At 42.3% G+C, this 19486-nt stretch overlaps 1 protein-coding gene across 1 annotated transcript; it reads left to right on the top strand.

Moving 5' to 3' along the window:
- The first annotated feature begins 321 nt into the window (after nucleotides 1–321).
- Nucleotides 322–14323, top strand: LOC143768017 (uncharacterized). The gene is made up of 7 exons (XM_077256658.1): nucleotides 322–507; nucleotides 7913–8042; nucleotides 9755–9934; nucleotides 10019–10142; nucleotides 10226–10323; nucleotides 10522–10612; nucleotides 12524–14323. Exons 1-7 carry the CDS (start codon nucleotides 371–373, stop codon nucleotides 13585–13587), a joined length of 1824 nt encoding a protein of 607 aa, XP_077112773.1. The 5' UTR covers nucleotides 322–370; the 3' UTR covers nucleotides 13588–14323.
- Nucleotides 14324–19486: the final 5163 nt, after the last annotated feature.

Genomic DNA, 19486 nt, shown 5'->3' with positions numbered 1-19486 from the left:
CTGCGGGTGGAGGTCGGTGCTGGAGGCCCCATTATTCTCTATGTGGAGTGCAGCTCTGCGGGTGGAGGTCGGTGCTGGAGGCTCCATTATTCTCTATGTGGAGTGCGGCTCTGCAGGTGGAGGTCGGTGCTGGAGTCTCCATTATTCTCTATGTGTAGTGCGGCTCTGCGGGTGGAGGTCGGTGCTGGAGGCTCCATTATTCTCTATGTGGAGTGCGGCTCTGCGGGTGGAGGTCGGTGCTGGAGGCTCCATTATCCTCTATGTGGAGTGCGGCTCTGCGGGTGGAGGTCGGTGCTGGAGGCCCCATTATTCTCTATGTGGAGTGCGGCTCTGCGGGTGGAGGTTGGTGCTGGAGGCTCCATTATTCTCTATGTGGAGTGCGGCTCTGCGGGTGGAGGTCGGTGCTGGAGGCTCCATTATTCTCTATGTGGAGTGTGGCTCTGTGGGTGGAGGTCGGTGCTGGAGGCCCCATTATTCTCTATGTGGAGTGTGGCTCTGCGGGTGGAGGTCGGTGCTGGAGGCTCCATTATTCTCTATGTGGAGTGCGGCTCCCTCGGGTGGAGGTCGGTGCTGGAGGCTCCATTATTCTCTATGTGGAGTGCGGCTCTGCGGGTGGAGGTCGGTGCTGGAGGCCCCATTATTCTCTATGTGGAGTGCGGCTCTGCGGGTGGAGGTTGGTGCTGGAGGCTCCATTATTCTCTATGTGGAGTGCGGCTCTGCGGGTGGAGGTCGGTGCTGGAGGCTCCATTATTCTCTATGTGGAGTGCGGCTCTGCGGGTGGAGGTAGGTGCTGGAGGCTCCATTATTCTCTATGTGGAGTGCGGCTCTGCGGGTGGAGGTAGGTGCTGGAGGCTCCATTATTCTCTATGTGGAGTGCGGCTCTGCGGGTGGAGGTTGGTGCTGGAGGCTCCATTATTCTCTATGTGGAGTGCGGCTCTGCGGGTGGAGGTCGGTGCTGGAGGCTCCATTATTCTCTATGTGGAGTGCGGCTCTGCGGGTGGAGGTCGGTGCTGGAGGCTCCATTATTCTCTATGTGGAGTGCGGTTCTGCGGGTGGAGGTCGGTGCTGGAGGCTCCATTATTCTCTGTCAGGATCAGTCGATATTCGCATACGTTTTTCCTTGTTTTTTTCATCTATTTTTTCCATGTCTGATCCCGTGTTATTTTCTCCCTTTACTCTCTACTTCCCCCTGTAAATAGATGAGTTCTTATCGATAGGATAGGAAATAACCTGCTGGATTCATGGGGAACCTCAGGCAATTTCCTGTTCATAGATCTGTATCCCCGAGGCACGTCCTCTTCAGTTCTGTCCTTATGTCTTTTGCTCGGCCTTAGCTCTGTTTGTTGTCCGTCAGACTGTAGTAAATGGCCGAGTGCTGCAGAATCCGCTGTGTTTGGATCATTACCACGATAACAAACATAACTTTTTTAAATATATTTTAGTGGTACAAAAAATTATTTTGTTTCTAGCTAAGTTCTCTTTCTACCACGTCCCCATCTTGTGGTATAACGCATTTTTCAGACCATAAGACACACCCCAAATTTTCAGGAGGAAATTAGGGGAAAAATGTGTAATGCGTCAAATGAGGGTCCATCTTATAGTCCAAATTTAGGTTACCTGCGTGGAGGGGTGTGGCAGTGGTGGAGGGGTGTGGCAGTGGTGGAGGGGTGTCACAGGATTTGTTTAGAGGTGCGAAACTGTGGGGTGATGCTTTGAGTCCCATCTCAGGCTGGCAGAAGGGGAGTGTTCAGTGGTGCGGTGGCTCCGAGATCATTATGTGAAATCCCAGAGCCCCCGCACTTCCATGGTTTCAATGCAGTGGACTCTGCAACTTCCCTGATTTAAATCTTTTGCGTTGAGCCGTAGTTTTTGTTGATGCGATTTTGGGTTGAAAATGACTTTTTGTTGTTTTTTTCCCATTTGGTTTGACAGTTCATAATATTAGTTCATAGTATTATTTTATGTACATCGGAATATATATTAGTTTCTCTGTTTATTACATTTTGCCATTTATATTGATGAGCAACTCTTTTGAAAGTTGAATTTGCCAGCTGTGATGATTTTGCCCCCAAAATTAAAATTTTTGTTAAATCTCAATACCAGGGTTGTGGTGTCAATTTTGGTGGGTGGGTATAAAATAGACCGATTCCGACTCCTAAAGTACATAATAAATTGGGTTCAGTAGTTCAGTGCAGGATGTGCTGTAAATGTTTACATAATAATTTGGGGAAGTTATATAATGTTCTATACATGTCTGTTCTGTTTTTGGTATAAGGATCTCGGCTTTTAGTTGAGAAGAATCTGTGCTGCACTTCATGCACCTGCTCAGTAGTGAAACTCCTCCTCTTCAGATCAGAGGAAAATGACACTGGGAAGGAATTCCTGCAGCCCTGCACTCATCTCAGAACTGCTAGAGTGAAGAGGAAATGGCTTGATCATTGGCCATGTATGAGGGAGTCGAAATCAGGGAAATTGAGCAGTCGGAGTGGGAGGTTTGACTTACCGACTCCACAGCCCTGCTCAATACTGTAAACCTCTAACTGTCCAAAAATGATGTGTGTAACACTCTGAAGTCTTCTAGGACTGCATTGAAACATTTTTGAGCATTTAAACGTTAACACAGTGGGCACCCCTTTCTGAGGGAAATAATGGTGACTGGGTATCTTCCAGCTAGGCTGAGCGCATGTCATCGTTTTTTAAAATGTACCAAGGAGCTAGGGAGCAAAAGAAATGCACAATAGGGTTTTATCCGGTGGTGACAATGTATTAGTGAAGAGTACTTGGTTATCTGATGAGGTTGTGGATACATAACTATCTAGAGGCATCAATACCATCTGCTGCAAGCCCATGGGTCTCAAGACCAGGAGAAATGCTGTTGTGGAAAATGAGTGGTTTTTATGTGCTGATGGTGACATTCCACGGAAAGGACACAGGATGAAAAATGTTGCTGTTTTAATATCTACGTGTTTCGAAGTTATCCACCTTCTTACTCAGGCTACAACCAGGATGCTTCTTCCTGAGGAAGAAGTTGTATAACTTAGAAACGTGTAGATATTAAAACCACAAAATCTTTCGTGGTGTGTGTCCTGGGTCCTTTCTGTAGAACGTCACCAGCAGCGCAGAAAAAAACAATAATTTTCCACATCAGCATAATTTCTTGAAAGGCAGCCAATGCTACAAGTTGGTACATCAGCACTTGCACCACCACACATTAATTTGGCAAGAATTTAATATGTACGAAAGTGGATGACTGGGAGCGTTTGCCAGTTTCCTTTAAAGAAGTTGACCACTACTTGGACAACTCCTTGTCATGCTAATAAAATAGAAAAGGTTTTACTCACCTCCAGTGCCGGCACCGTTCCCGCAGTGTCGGCACTTGCATTCCCGGGGCTCTTGTTCGGTTGTTGTTATGCGTGAGCCTGAAGCCCACTCAGCTCTGGCGTCTATGTCCCTGCCTTCATATGGTTAAGTAATTAACAGGAAGTGAGAGCTGCGGCTGCCTATTACTTAACCGTGCAAAAGCAGGGACAGTGACACCAGATCTCAACTTGGAAATCGGCAAATCACCGCGGCGCACAGTGCATACACTGGGGGATCCATAAGTCACACAGAGTGACTTCAGACTTATCGATTTAGACTGGATAACCGCTTTAATACCAAACATCTTTTAATCCTCCTAACGCAAATTCGCTCGGTAATTCTATTTTTTTTTTTTGTCCCACCAGAAATAAGACACTTGATCATTCACACCAGGCTTGCAGGATACAACTGTGCAGGATACAACCAGGGTGGATTTGATTTAAATCTAACTGATTTAAATCACGATTTAAATCACGATTTAAATCACTAGTCAGTAAGGCTTGATTTAAATCAGTGATTTAAATCAAAGTTTCTACCTAAACTAGTTCTTGCTACTTTAACATGCAAGTAGATGAAGATTTTTAGAATCACTTTTTATATTACTTTTTTCTCCCCAGTTTAATGGGTTAATCATTCATATTTGGACACCACTGTTCTGTTGTACTTAGGAAGGAGAAAAATAATCCTGACCTTAATAACAATTTAAATAGATTTATTCAACTGAAACAATAACAACATTACAGCAGAAGTTATTTGCTTAAACAAACATCCATGTTTGTTAACTAATTTGGCTAAACAAAATATATATATATATTTTAAGAAACTTAGACTGTCAGCCCAGCCGACACATGAAAAACTTAAATACTACTGTCCCTGCTGTCCTCTGTAGCTCACTTGTCGTCATCTTCATCATCATCTTCTTTGTTCCTATTCATAATCTGGAAAAGAAAAACAAGCTTTCCTGCTTTATTGGGTCCCAACCGATTTCTCAATTTAGAATGAATGAGTCCAAAGGAAGAGAATATTCTTTCAACGCCTGCAGAAGAAGCTACTGCTGTTAAAAGTGAAATCATTACTTGAACAGTCTCTAAATCCAAGTGCTTAAGTGACTTCCACCAGTTTACTGGTGTGACCTTCCTAAAAATATCTTCAGCAAACATATATTTCTTGAATGGTTCCCCCTTAGCTCTGAAGTTTATTATACTTGGCATTAAAGATGGATGATTGCTGGATACCCATGTCATAGCTAACTCCTCTTCCTCAGCACTTAGGTTTTGACCCTGATATTGGATATTGACAATATTTGCCAAAAAATGAGCTGGAGTCAGTGCTTGTCCCATTCGTTTGTTTACAGCTTGTAATTTAATTCTGTCCATGTGTAGTTCTGTTTTTAAGTGTTCACTCAGTTCCTTCCAAATTTCAACAGTATCCGCAATAAAACAGCTATTTTTCTGTATTTTGTTTAAAGCTTGAGAGATGGGTTTCAGGAAGCTCAGCATATGTTCAACATTTCTCTTAAGCCCAATGTTGAGGATTTTGGCTGTGACAGTGCCATCTATTTTATCTCGATTTTCTTCACAAAGTGTCATCAGAATAGGCCAGTTTTTGATATACTGCTCAAAACAGTCCACCACAGAGTTCCATCTAACATCTTGTGGGAGCGTTAGCTTGGTTCCACCCATCCTTTTCGGAGCTGCTGCAGCAAAATGATTATTACGGAAGTATTTAGCAATTTCAACAACATTAGCCTTTATTTCTGGAACACTTAAGTCTTTGGCTAAGAGGTGCAGCAAATGAGCACTGCAACCATATGTTATTAGCAGCTTTGTATTCCCTCCCTGCTCTTCTAAATCTCTTCTCTTCTTGGATACGTTTGCAGCATTGTCAGTGACCAAACTGCGCACTAGACATTTGAATTTTTGTTCACATGTCGTTATAGCTTTTACTGCCATTTCTTGTAAGTATTCTGCTGTGTGTGCATTTCCTGACGTATCAGTTGTTTGTGCAAGGAAGACTTTACCTTCTTCTGTTGTTATACAAGCACATACAATAGGATCATTGTGGACATTACTCCACCCATCAATACTTAGGTTAACAATTTTACCCTCCAGAGCTGTTGCACATTGCTCCATTTCTCTGTCATACACTTGATCCAGCAGTTTCCCTGCAACATCAGCTCTGCTGGGTGGACTGTATCCTGGTCTCAGTGACTGAACCATATTAATGAAATGTGGGTTCTCAGTCAGACGGAAAGAAGAGTTTGTTGCATAAATAAACTGGGCAATTTTTTCATCAATCAACTCTTTTTCTAATCTGCTAGTTCTTATCACAAACCTATCTATGGTGGTTCCAGGAGGTAAAGGTTTTTTCTTCCTTTTGGGTGATGGTGATATGTGGCTGTGGGTGTCTGATGATGATGCTGCTGCTAATGAAGCACTATCCTGGATGGATAACTCTGAAACTGTAGAACAGGATGATGGTGATCTTGGAGGTGGATAGTTTCCAGAATCCATAAATTCCCCTAAACAAAAAAAGTCAATGCTGTTATTTTATTGTTTATACAATTTCTGCTTATTGTACACAACACATCACTGCCCCTGCCCCAAAAGGAATATTTGTTTTTCTTCATAACTGTACCAAATGACAGTAACATGCAGTAATAATAAGAAATATAATTTTTCTCACACATGACAGTTCAGTCTTTAGAAATAGGATTCAATAAAAATGTTTACGAACCTGAAGATCCTGCCTGTTCAGAAGTGTTTCTTTGGTCATCTTCATCACCGCACTTCTCATGATGTTGCCTCATTCGCGCCACCAGGTCTTGCATCTCTTTGTTGCATCGTTTGCATTTTGCACGTATGCCTGCCTTACCGATAGGCGAAGGAGCTTCATTAAAACATTCCCAAACTGGGTCTCTTTTACGGCCTGCTGCCATTATAAGGAAAGAATGTAATAAGCCTCACATCGTACACACAAACAGATCCAGACTTGTCTGTCTGTGGCTATGCTGCAGTATTGTGCTCAAAGTTTCACTTTCTTTTTCTTGTCTGCTTACCCTTCCTCCTCCTCACACTTAGATTCACATTCTTCTTGTGTTGTGCAGATCTATTCCACTCCAAACAATCAGAAACATATTGTCTAACTTCTTGGACTTGGCACTGAAGGGGTTGATTCTGTATTCATAGGTTTGTAGAACAATAGGATTAAGGTCTTTTTCTCAACTCTGTTCATGTTGTAACATTTTTGCCGTGAAGAAGAGGCTAGGACCTCTGCGGAGTCAAATTCAGTTTTGAGAACTGCGTAAGTAAAGCGAGCGTCTGTGATAATATAGGAGAGAAACTGCCCACTAATCCTACAGAAACCTCTGGAAGAGCATGGCATTGTGAATGTTACACATACAGCCTTTATTCTACTGAGTTAAACAACTCAGCTTTATCTCATGATGGAAGAACCTTTGGATGGTAAAATATTTTCCTCAAAAAGCAGTTTATTGAAAAAAATCCAATTTAAATCAAAAAAATCCGATTTTTTTTTTTAAAAACATTGATTTTTATCCACCCTGGATACAACTGTGCAGGATTTGTTTTACAGCACTGTAAAATGCAAACTGCAGAACAAAGGTCATTAGTGGTGTAACAAAACACTCCGGGATCGCCTTTGCTGGGGTCAAAGGTCACATGGTTTGTGCATTAAACTCTGAGGCGACAGCAGGTTTCCAAGTAGACTGACCTCAGGTCAGGTTTATTAAAGTGAAAGCAAATACAGAAAACAAAACATAAAAATAAATCCTTGCCTGTCCGGCGCTAACTATACAAATACGTTCCTATCTAACAACTGGGGGGGCTTCTCCCTCCCAGCTAACATTACATAGATCACGAGCCCAGCTCTCACTCACGGTTGTCTCACACAGACAGGCATTCTGTGTGCCCCAGGCTGACACCTGAAACCTCCAGCTGGTCAGCCTTTATTCCTGCACTTATTAACCCCTCGGTATCCTGAAGATACTGAGCGGCTTAATTCACATAGGACAAATACCTGGGCGAGATATACCTGCCCCCGACTACCAGACCGACATGACTCTTACAGTGGCCAAAAACGCACATATTAACAGAATTTGGGGATTATAACTTGCTCAATAGACTATCAGAATCACAGTTGATACAAGTTTTAGAATAATGTACAAGTGTTTTCACTCTCTAGCTTTGTCAGGGGTTAAACGTAAAATCCGCATTCTAAAGAATAAGGAAAGTTTGGCCTGAATCATGCACCCGTAGCTTATAGCTATCAAGACGGAAAAAAGTATTTTGTTCCTAGAACTTACCGCAGAGTGATGAGATGTATACAAAGGTAACGTTACGATATGTTATTAACTGTGTGAAGACTCTTGTGCTGCACATAGTAATTTACATAGTTAAATGTCTCTACAATTATCTGAATTTATTTATAACTCGCTTTCTCACCTCTCAATGTATGAAGTGCTCTACGAAATTATTGTATGTTTTATGTTTTTTTCTATGTTTTTACACTGGATTATCTTTTTTCCAATTAGGTTCCTTCAATATCAGATAATTGATCAACATCATTTTTCTGACCCACTGAAGATGGATACGGACAGAGACAAGATGGTGGAGAGGATATTACACATCACCCTAGAGATCCTCTTCCGGCTTACTGGAGAGGTGAGAGGTTCTGATTATGTCACATTACATCATTTTTATCTATGGGAATTACAGATGGAAAGAACTGGAGAGGTGAGGACTCTGGAAAGGTCTGTAGTGAGATTTATTACATAGTTACATAGTTATTAAGGTTGAAGGAAGACTATCTAGTTCAACCCATAGCCTAACCTAACATGCCCTAACATGTTGATCCAGGGGAAGGCAAAAAAAACCCATGTGGCAAAGAGTAACTCCACCATGGGGAAAAAAATTCCTTCCCGACTCCACATACGGCAATCAGACTAGTTCCCTGGATCAACGCCTTATCAAGGAATCTAGTGTATATACCCTGTAACATTATACTTTTCCAGAAAGGTATCCAGTCCCCTCTTAAATTTAATTAATGAATCACTCATTACAACATCATACGGCAGAGAGTTCCATAGTCTCACTGCTCTTACAGTAAAGAATCCGCGTCTGTTATTATGCTTAAACCTTCTTTCCTCCAGACGTAGAGGATGCCCCCTTGTCCCTGTCTCAGGTCTATGATTAAAAAGATCATCAGAAAGGTCTTTGTACTGTCCCCTCATATATTTATACATTAAAATAAGATCACCCCTTAGTCTTCGTTTTTCCAAACTAAATAGCCCCAAGTGTAATAACCTATCTTGGTATTGCAGACCCCCCAGTCCTCTAATAACCTTGGTCGCTCTTCTCTGCACCCGCTCCAGTTCAGCTATGTCTTTCTTATACACCGGAGACCAGAACTGTGCACAGTATTCTAAGTGTGGTCGAACTAGTGACTTGTATAGAGGTAAAATTATGTTCTCCTCATGAGCATCTATGCCTCTTTTAATACATCCCATTATTTTATTTGCCTTTGTAGCAGCTGCCTGACACTGGCCACTGAATATGAGTTTGTCATCCACCCATACACCCAGGTCTTTTTCATTGACGGTTTTGCCCAGAGTTTTAGAATTAAGCACATAGTTATACATCTTATTACTTCTACCCAAGTGCATGACCTTACATTTATCCCCATTAAAGCTCATTTGCCATTTATCAGCCCAAGCTTCTAGTTTACATAAATCATCCTGTAATATAAAATTGTCCTCCCCTGTATTGATTACCCTGCAGAGTTTAGTGTCATCTGCAAATATTGAAATTCTACTCTGAATGCCCCCTACAAGGTCATTAATAAATATGTTAAAAAGAAGAGGGCCCAATACTGACCCCTGTGGTACCCCACTGCTAACCGTGACCCAGTCCGAGTGTGCTCCATTAATAACAACCCTTTGTTTCCTATCCCTGAGCCAGCTCTCAACCCACTTACACATATTTTCCCCTATCCCCATTATTCTCATTTTATGTAACAACCTTTTGTGTGGCACCGTATCAAAAGCTTTGGAAAAGTCCATATATACTACGTCCACTGGGTTCCCTTGGTCCAGTCCGGAACTTACCTCTTCATAGAAGCTGATCAAATTAGTCTGACATGAACGGTCCCTAGTAAACCCGTGCTGATACTGGGTCATGAGGTTATTCCTCTTCAGATACTCCAGCATAGCATCCCTTAGAATGCCCTCCAGGATTTTACCCACAGTAGAGGTTAAGCTTACTGGCCTATAATTACCGAGTTCAGTTTTTGCCCCTTTTTTGAATATTGGCACCACATTTGCTATACGCCAGTCCTATTATTAATTATTAGTATTAATGTGTCTCTCCATAACCAGGATTATACAGTAGTGAAGAAGACCTCTAGTGAGCGCAGTCAGGACATGGTGTCCGAGGGATGTGGGAGACCCCTGAGCCAAATCATAGAGGCCCCACCTCACCCCCTGATATATGATGACATCAATGACCAGAAGATCCTAGAACTCGCCTATAAGATAATTGAGCTGCTGACTGGAGAGGTGACACTGCTGGGAATGCTGGGACATTATACAGTAACGCTATGAAGGGAACAGGGGGGATGACTGTATCATTGTATGTGTCAGGTTCTTAGAAGATGTCAGGATGTCGCTGTCTATTTCTCCATGGAGGAGTGGGAGTATTTAGAAGAACACAAAGATCTGTACAAGGACGTCATGATGGAGGTTCCCCAGCCCCTCACATCTCCAGGTAATAGACAGGACTAAATACACACAGTTTATAATTATCTGTATGTAAAGAATTAATTCAGTCCCTGTATGTGTTTCCTCCAGATCTATCCAGTAAGAGGACAACACCAGAGAGATGTCCCCGTCCTCTTCTTCCACAGGACTGTAAACAAGAAGATCCCAATGTTCCTCAGGATCATCAGGTAGATGGAGAGAAGGTGTCATGAGATCTCCCCTATGATGTGTAGATGGTTGTGAAGGTCTTGTGCTCAGTCTTGTTTTATCCACCAGTATTATATGTTTTATACTTGTGTAATGAGAACGGTGGAGATGGCAGGATTAGAGCTGATCATAGATGTGACTTCTCCATCTGTCGGTGACATTTACAATATTTGTTGTAGGGCGAAGATCTGACCCATATTAATACTACAGAGACATATGTGAGGGGTGATGAGTGGTGTAAAGAGGAGATTCCTACAGATACCCGCCCAGGTGAGTAGTAACCACTAAATCCAGAGAAGTCACTGATTCTTGTCATGGAAATATATGTACAGTATGCCCTGTGTCTTAACTAATGTTTTACTAATAAAGAAAACCTTGGGTGACTCAATACTCTCTATCACAGTGTTCCCCAACTCCAGTCCTCAAGGCGCACCGACAGGTCATGTTTTCAGGATTTCCATTGTATTGTACAGGTGATGGAATTATTGCTTGTGCAGGTGATGCAATTATCATCTGGGCAATACTAAGGAAATTCTGAAAACATGACTTGTTGGTGGGCCTTGAGGACTGGAGTTGGGAAACACTGCTCTAACAGGTAGATTGGAGCTCCACCTACGATTGGTAGCCTGTCAAATGCGGCTGTCAATCTGTTACAGGGGCATTTACATTTCAACAAAAGGGGGGGCTCTCTTTGTTCTATGCACTCATCAGGATGGACAGCCAGTGGTTGCTGAAGACGCTTGGGCCTGGCAAAATGGTACTCCTGTGAAAGCCAGAAACATGAGTTTTGTATACAGTGGAAGAGATCGGATTAAGGTCTCCTATGGGGACTAACAAATACAGTTGGAAGTGAAATTTTTCTTTTATAAGTAAAAAAAAAAACACATTTGGTATCGCTGTGTTTGTAAAAGTCCAATCTATCAAAATATTAAAATAAATTAATCCAATATGTAAACAGTGTAAAAAGAAAAGTAAACTATCAAAATGTCACAATTGCAGGTTTTCAGCTGTCACAGCAACACAAAAAAAATGTAATAAGTGATAAGAACAACATATCTACCCCAAATTTATATCAATGAAAACATGGGCTCAGGGTGCACAAAAACAAGCCCTAACATAGGTCTCTGTCCAAAAAATTGAAAATGTTACAACCATCATAAAATGGTGTCATAAGCAAAATTTTTTTTTTACAAATTTCTGAATTTGTTTCGACTACTTAAGTAAAACAAAAACTATACTTGTTTGGTATCATTGTAATTGTCCTGACCTGGAGAATCATATTGCTAGGTCATTTTTACTGTAAAATGAACGGTGTAAATAAACAATTGCAGAATTGTGCTATTTTGCCACACTTGGAATTTTTTTTCCTGTTTTCTGGTACATCACATGATAAAATGGATGGTGTCAATCATGAGTAAAATTTGTCCCACAAGATAACAAGCTATGTCAAAGGAAAAATGAAAGTTATTGTTCTTGGAATAACGGGAGGAAACCCCGAAGATGCAAAAATGATAAATTGCCCGGTCCTCAAGGGGTCAAAAAGACCGGCGGACACACACACAAAAAAGCATTTAAAGATATTCTTTTCTTACCGTTTGACGGTATTGTGCTCTTCTAGTAAAGAAGGCTGGGATCGCTCGTCCTCCAGTCCAAGTAATTTAGGGCCCGATTCATTATTGCATTTGCTTTTTCTCTAATTGTTCCAGTCCTGGTATTGGCTCACAAGTTGAGATGTGCGAATATGTTTGGAAATGATTTCCGAATCCGAATTTGCCATATTTGTACCATATTCATGCCAAATTTTATGTTTGACGATTGTTTCCGAACATATTCGCTCATCTGTACTTCCATTTACTCCAGTGGCGTTCGGCAAATATTGCAAATACGGCGATCATAATTCGAACCAAATATTGGAATATTCGCTCATCTCTACTCATAAGTACCGATGTAAAATACTGAACAAGTACTGAATGTGTGAACATGGCTTTAGATTGTGATCTACATTGAATAAATGGTGCTATAATAACAATAATCTACTTTGCATCACTGTGTTATTTAAAAAGAGAATTTTACGACATGCAATGTAATCTGTATGGACACTTTTATAAAGGTTATAGAATATCATTGTAAATGTTAGGTGTTAATATTCAAAGATAATAAATCAATCTTTATTCTTGTCAGATGCCTGGAACAGGAGCTCTGAGGGACATTGGATAGCTTTAGATTGTAAAGTAGATGATCGTCGTATCACACAAGAGACCATTGAAGAACATGTCTTAATTCCAAATATTTCCCTTCATAGAAAAGATGTATCACTTGATCCTTTTGAACAGGACCTATCTTCTGATTCATCACAGAATATTAAGAAAGATAACCATCATAGAAGAGGTCACATAGGGAAGAAGACATTTTCGTGCTCTGAATGTGGAAAATGTTTTAACTGGAAATCAAAACTTACTCAACATAAGAGCATTCACATACGGGAGAAGCCACATTCTTGTCAAGAATGTGGGAAGTGTTGCAGAGATAAATCAGATCTTATTCGACATCAGAGAATTCACACGGGCGCAAAGCCATACTCATGTACAGAATGTGGAAAATGTTTCAAGCAGAAATGGGGCCTTGTGATTCATAAGAGAAGTCACACAGGAGCAAAACCGTATTTGTGTTCAGAATGTGGGAAACGTTTTACCACTAAATCATCTCTTGTTAAACATCAAACTATTCACACTGGAGTGAAACCATTTTCATGTTCAGAATGTAAAAAATGTTTTAACCGGAATTCAAGTCTTATTAAACATAGGAAAACTCACAAAGGAGAAAAGCCATTTTGTTGTGACGAATGTGGGAAAAGTTTTAATGAGAAATCAGATTTTTTTAGACATCAGAGAATTCACACAGGGGAGAAACCGTTTTCATGTTCAGAATGTGGGAAACTTTTTACCGCTAAGTCATCTCTTATTACACATCAAAATATTCACACAGGAGAGAAGCCATTTTTGTGTTCAGAATGTGGAAAATGTTTTAAACAGAAGTGGGGTCTTGTTACACATCAGAGAATTCACACAGGGGTGAAGCCCTTTTCATGCTCGGAATGTGGAAAATGTTTTAGCCAGAATTCAGATCTTGTCAAACATCAAAGAATTCACACAGGGGTGAAACCATTTTTGTGTCCAGTATGTTTGAAATGTTTTATGCACAAATCGCAACTTCTTAGACATGAAAGTACTCACACAGGGAGATAGTACAAGTGTAGGAAAAAAAAGATGCTAACAAAAAGTTCAATGGAGAAATCTTCCAAAGCTTTTAAAAGCTCTACCAAATAGCCACTTATCTAAAAACGTGCAATTTCGAGAGGAAAAAAAGACACTTTTAACGATTGAGAATACTTTTATTAACTTTGGTTTCTTGTACTTTATACATCAAAAAATCAGATATCCTTCCATATAAAGCACCTTCACTCGTACCTATTATGCAAAGCGCAGGGACTATTATGACTTTTCCTTTTACATGAAAACAGAAGACACCCAACTTTTTGAATTGCATATGGATTCGCTCTGCCCCCTGATTGCTCATACACAGTGAAGCAGAACAATGCATATGTGACAAGAACTTTTCTGGACTCTTTCTTTTTTATTATTATTTTATTTATTTTTTTCTTGATGGGTTGTGAGGGACGAGGGCTTCTTTTGTTTTGTTTCTGTATATTTATGGAAATCTTAATGGTGCAAATGGTTAATAAAAAAAGTCTGACTTAATCAAGAACAAAGAGCATGATAACAATATAACTGTCATAGTCACCATAAAGTCATATTTCATTGAAGCGAAAGAACATAAATAGTTGATTAAAAACTTAAAGTAGAACTGTGCTTTCAGCAAACGATCACAAGTGTGTCACGTACTCCTAGGAGATATGTGATTAGGCAAACTTTTCGTACTGTGAATCATAGGACTTAATTTCCTTTGGCGCTGAAGAGGATATCGACTTTGTATGCAGCGCCATCTCACAGCTGCTCCTGACCAACTCATTTTCTCTATGTAATACCAGACCTTCTCATCCCTACATGTGAAAGTTTTACTTCCTGGCTTGCTGGAGTTGGTGTGCTGAAGTTGAAGTTCGTAGATGCTGCTGGAGATTGTTGTGGTTTGCTTTGTTTTTGGATGTATGCTTTCTCTATTATCTCTTTTCCCATTTGGATTGTACCTTCCTATCCTTCCCTTTATTCCTCTCTACCATTGTGAGTGTTTTTGTATGTAATTTGGTTTTCGTTATCTTTTTTTGTCTTGCGTGTATGTTACTGTAAAAGTCAGAAGGACGGTAAAACCTAGGATTTACCGGTCAATCTGGACATTCACCGAGGCCGTCGGTAAAAGCTCAAAATGAAAAGTAAAATTGGACTTTTACCGGTGAAGTCTTCCGTCCTTCTGACTTTTACAGTAACATATACACTAACATATCAGTCCTAAGCCTCCTGGGGAAGGGGACAGATTTTGGCATCAACGGGACCTTAGCAAGGTTATAGACTCGAGCTTCTCTACCCCCAGGGACAGCAATATTTAGGGTCTCACTTCCAGGGACAGTTTGAGGCCCCCTGACCTTACCAAAGAGCATCTGTGGAGACACGCTTTCCCTTTAACGGCTTAACGCTACTCAGATAACACAGGGTGAGGGTAAAACAGTGTAGCAATGTTTATTGAACCACAAAATAGGCAGATAACAAATAGAACAGTCCCAGCACAGTACCCAAGATGGTGCACATTACAGAGACTCACCCTTCCGCTGACCCACCGGGATAATGGCAGATGTTACGTCAGAGCTCCCAGGGTCACTACTCTGTTATGATCCGGTGGTAGGATCTCAAAACTGACCTGACACATATGACCAGAATATAGGACAAGTTCTGGGGATGTGGAAGCTATACTGACCGCAATCCTGATCCTATCCACAAACACTAAAGGCAGCTGTGGAGCGTTCCTAAAATCCTAGATGCCTCGTTCACAGCCTGAGAAACTGACTACCCCTAGAGAGAAAGCAAAGACCTCACTTGCCTCAGAGAAATAACCCCAAAGTTATAGTAGCCCCCCACAAATAATAACGGTGAGTTAAGGGGAAAAGACAAACGTAGAAATGAAACAGGTTCAGCAAATGAGGCCCGCTAACACTAGATAGACTGAAAATAGATAGGAGTCTGTGCGGTCAGTACAAAAACTATCAAAAATAAACCACGCAGAGAATACAAGAACCCCCACACCGACTCACGATGTGAGGGGCGCACTCTGCACCCCAGAACTAACCAGCAAGCGAAAAATCACATATAAGCAAGCTGGACTGAAATCATATACAGAGAAACGTTTTCAAGGAAATAATGAGCCAAAAGAACAAACAAACTTAACTTCTCCAGCAGGAGACTGGTCACAAGGAATATTCTGGAGCTCTCAGAAACAGGACTGAATACACCGACAGCAGGCAACAAGTGAAGGTCCAGGTGGAATTAAATAGGGACCAGTCATAGCAGGAAATGAGGCAACTGAGCCCTGCTACAGACCCGCAGTATCGCTAAAGGCCACCAGAGGGAGCCCAGACGGAATTCACAACAGTACCCCCCCCTTGAGGAGGGGTCACCGAACCCTCACCAGAGCCCCCCGGCCGATCAGGACGAGCTGAATGAAAGGCACGAACCAAATCGGCCGCATGGACATCAGAGGCGACAACCCAGGAATTATCCTCCTGACCATAGCCCTTCCACTTAACCAAGTACTGAAGCTTCCGTCTCGAAACACGAGAATCCAAGATCTTCTCCACCACATACTCCAATTCTCCCTCGACCAAGACAGGAGCAGGAGGATCAACAGAAGGAACCACAGGCACCACATATCTCCACAACAATGACCTATGGAACACATTGTGAATGGCAAACGAAGCTGGGAGGTCCAAACGAAATGACACAGGGTTGAGAATTTACAAAATCTTATAAGGACCGATGAAACGAGGCTTGAACTTAGGAGAGGAAACCTTCGTCGGAACATAACGAGAAGACAACCATACCAAATCCCCCACACGAAGTCGGGGACCCACACAGCGACGGCGGTTAGTAAAGCGCTGAGCCTTCTCTTGTGACAACGTCAAATTGTCCACCACATGGTTCCAAATCTGCTGCAACCTATCCACCACAGAATCCACCCCAGGACAGTCAGAGGGCTCAACCTGACCCGAGGAGAAACGAGGATGAAAACCAGAATTGCAAAAGAAAGGTGAAACCAAAGTAGCAGAACTAGCCCGATTTATTGAGGGCGAACTCAGCCAATGGCAAAAAAGTCACCCAATCATCCTGATCAGCCGAAACAAAACATCTCAAATAAGTTTCCAAGGTCTGATTAGTTCGTTCGGTTTGGCCATTCGTCTGAGGATGGAAGGCCGACGAAAAAGACAATTCAATGCCCATCTTGGCACAAAAGGACCGCCAAAATCTGGACACAAACTGGGATCCTCTGTCAGACACAATGTTCTCCGGAATACCATGTAAACGAACCACATTCTGAAAAAACAGTGGTACCAGCTTAGGAGGAAGGCAGCTTAGGCAAGGGTACCAAATGGACCATTTTAGAAAAACGATCACAAACCACCCAGATGACACATTCTCTGAGAGACAGGAAGATCTGAAATAAAATCCATGGAAATATGCGTCCAAGGCCTCTTCGGGACAGGCAAAGGCAAAAGCAATCCACTGGCACGAGAACAGCAAGGCTTGGCCCGAGCACAAATCCCACAGGACTGCACAAAGGAACGCACATCCCGCGACAAGGAAGGCCACCAGAAGGACCTAGCCACCAAATCCCTGGTACCAAAAATCCCAGGATGACCCGCCAGCACCGAAGAATGAACCTCGGAAATAACTCTACTGGTCCATCTGTCCGGGACAAACAGTCTCTCCGGTGGACAACGGTCAGGTCTATTGGCCTGAAACTCCTGCAACACTCGTCGCAGATCAGGAGAGATGGCAGACAAAATCACCCCCTCTTTGAGGACACCAGTAGGTTCAGAAACTTCCGGGGAGTCAGGTACAAAACTCCTAGAAAGGGCATCAGCCTTCACGTTTTTCGAACCCGGAAGATATGAAACCACGAAATTGAAACGAGAGAGAAATAGCGACCATCGAGCCTGTCTCGGATTCAACCGTTTGGCAGACTCGAGATAAGTCAAATTCTTGTGATCCGTCAAGACCACCACACGATGCTTGGCTCCCTCAAGCCAATGTCGCTACTCCTCAAATGCCCACTTCATTGCCAACAACTCTCGATTACCAACATCATAATTCCGCTCGGCAGGCGAAAACTTTCTTGAAAAGAAAGCACATGGTCTCATCACAGAGCCATCAGAGCTTTTCTGCGACAAGACAGCCCCTGCTCCAATCTCAGAAGCATCAACCTCGACCTGGAAAGGAAGAGAGACATCGGGCTGGCGCAAGACAAGAGCCGAAGAAATGTTTCAGCTCCTGAAAGGCCTCAACGGCCGCAGAAGACCAATTAGTCACATCAGAACCCTTCTTGGTCAAATCCGTCAAGGGTTTAACCACACTAGAAAAATTAGTGATGAAGCGACGGTAAAAATTAGCAAAACCCAAGAACTTCTGAAGACTCTTCACAGATGTAGTTGAGTTCAGTCATGAATAGCCTGGACCTTGACTGGATCCATCTCAATAGTAGAAGGAGAAAAAATAAAGCCCAAAAAGGAAACCTTCTGGACTCCAAAGAGACATTTAGAGCCCTTCACAAACAAGGCATTGGCACGCAGGACCTGAAATACCATCCTGACCTGCTTCACATGAGATTCCCAATCATCGGAAAAGACCAAAATATCATCCAGGTACACAATCCTAAATCTATCCAGATACTCTCGGAAAATGTCGTGCCTGAAGGACTGAAACACAGAAGGGGCATTAGAGAGCCCAAAAGGCATCACCAAGTACTCAAAATGGCCTTCAGGCGTATTAAATGCTGTTTTCCATTCATCGCCCTGCTTTATGCGCACAAGATTATACGCTCCTCGAAGATCTATCTTGGTGAACCAACTGGCCCCCCTAATCCGGGCAAACAGATCAGGCAACAGTGGCAAGGGGTACTGAAATTTGACCGTGATGTTATTTAGAAGGCGATAATCAATACAGGGTCTCAGAGAACCATCCTTCTTGGCCACAAAAAAGAACCCCGCACCCAAAGGGGACGAGGACGGTCGAATATGCCCCTTCTCCAAGGACTCCTTTATATAACTCCGCATAGCGGTATGTTCTGGTACAGATAAATTAAAAAGTCGTCCCTTAGGGAAATTACTACCAGGAATCAGATTTATAGCACAATCACAATCCCTATGAGGAGGTAGGGCATTAGATCTGGGCTCATCAAATACATCCTGGTAGTCCGACAAAAATTCAGGAACTTCAGAAGGAGTAGAAGAAGCAATTGACACCAAAGGAGCATCGCCATGAATTCGCTGGCAACCACAACTTGACACAGACATTGCTTTCCAATCCAGGACTGGATTATGAGCCTGCAACCATGGCAGGCCCAACACGACAACATCATGCAAATTATGTAGCACAAGAAAGCGAATCACCTCCTGATATGCAGGAGCCATGCACATGGTCACTTGAGTCCAGTACTGAGGTTTATTCTTGGCCAATTGTGTAGCATCAATTCCCTTTAGTGGAATAGGGAATTGTAAAGGCTCCAAGATAAAACCACAGCGCCTGGCAAATGACAAATCCATCAAATTCAGGGCAGCACCTGAATCCACAAAAGCCATAACTGAGTAGGATGACAGAGAGCAAATCAGAGTAACCGTGTTGTGAACTGTGTTTATGGGCTCCCTCTGGTGGTCACTAACGGTATTGTGTTAGGCATGTCTTGTTGCAGGCCTGAGCTCCAGCTGTGTCATTAAGCAGCGGGTGTTCCCTATTTAGGTCTCCTTTGGACTCAGTCTCTTGCCTGGCATCGTTGTATCCAGTCCTATATGGTCTCCTCCGGATTCCTTTCAGTCTGTCTCATGCAAGAAAAGCTAAGTCCGTTTTGAATACTTTGGGTCATTTTGCATTTTTCAGTGTTTTTGTCCAGCTTGCTTAATATGTGATTTTCTGGCTCGCTGGAAGC

The sequence above is a fragment of the Ranitomeya variabilis genome, chromosome 4 (assembly GCF_051348905.1).
Source record: "Ranitomeya variabilis isolate aRanVar5 chromosome 4, aRanVar5.hap1, whole genome shotgun sequence".
Lineage (NCBI taxonomy): Eukaryota > Metazoa > Chordata > Amphibia > Anura > Dendrobatidae > Ranitomeya > Ranitomeya variabilis.
Note: the sequence above shows the minus strand (reverse complement) of the source record. Positions and strands in the feature narration are given on the sequence as shown.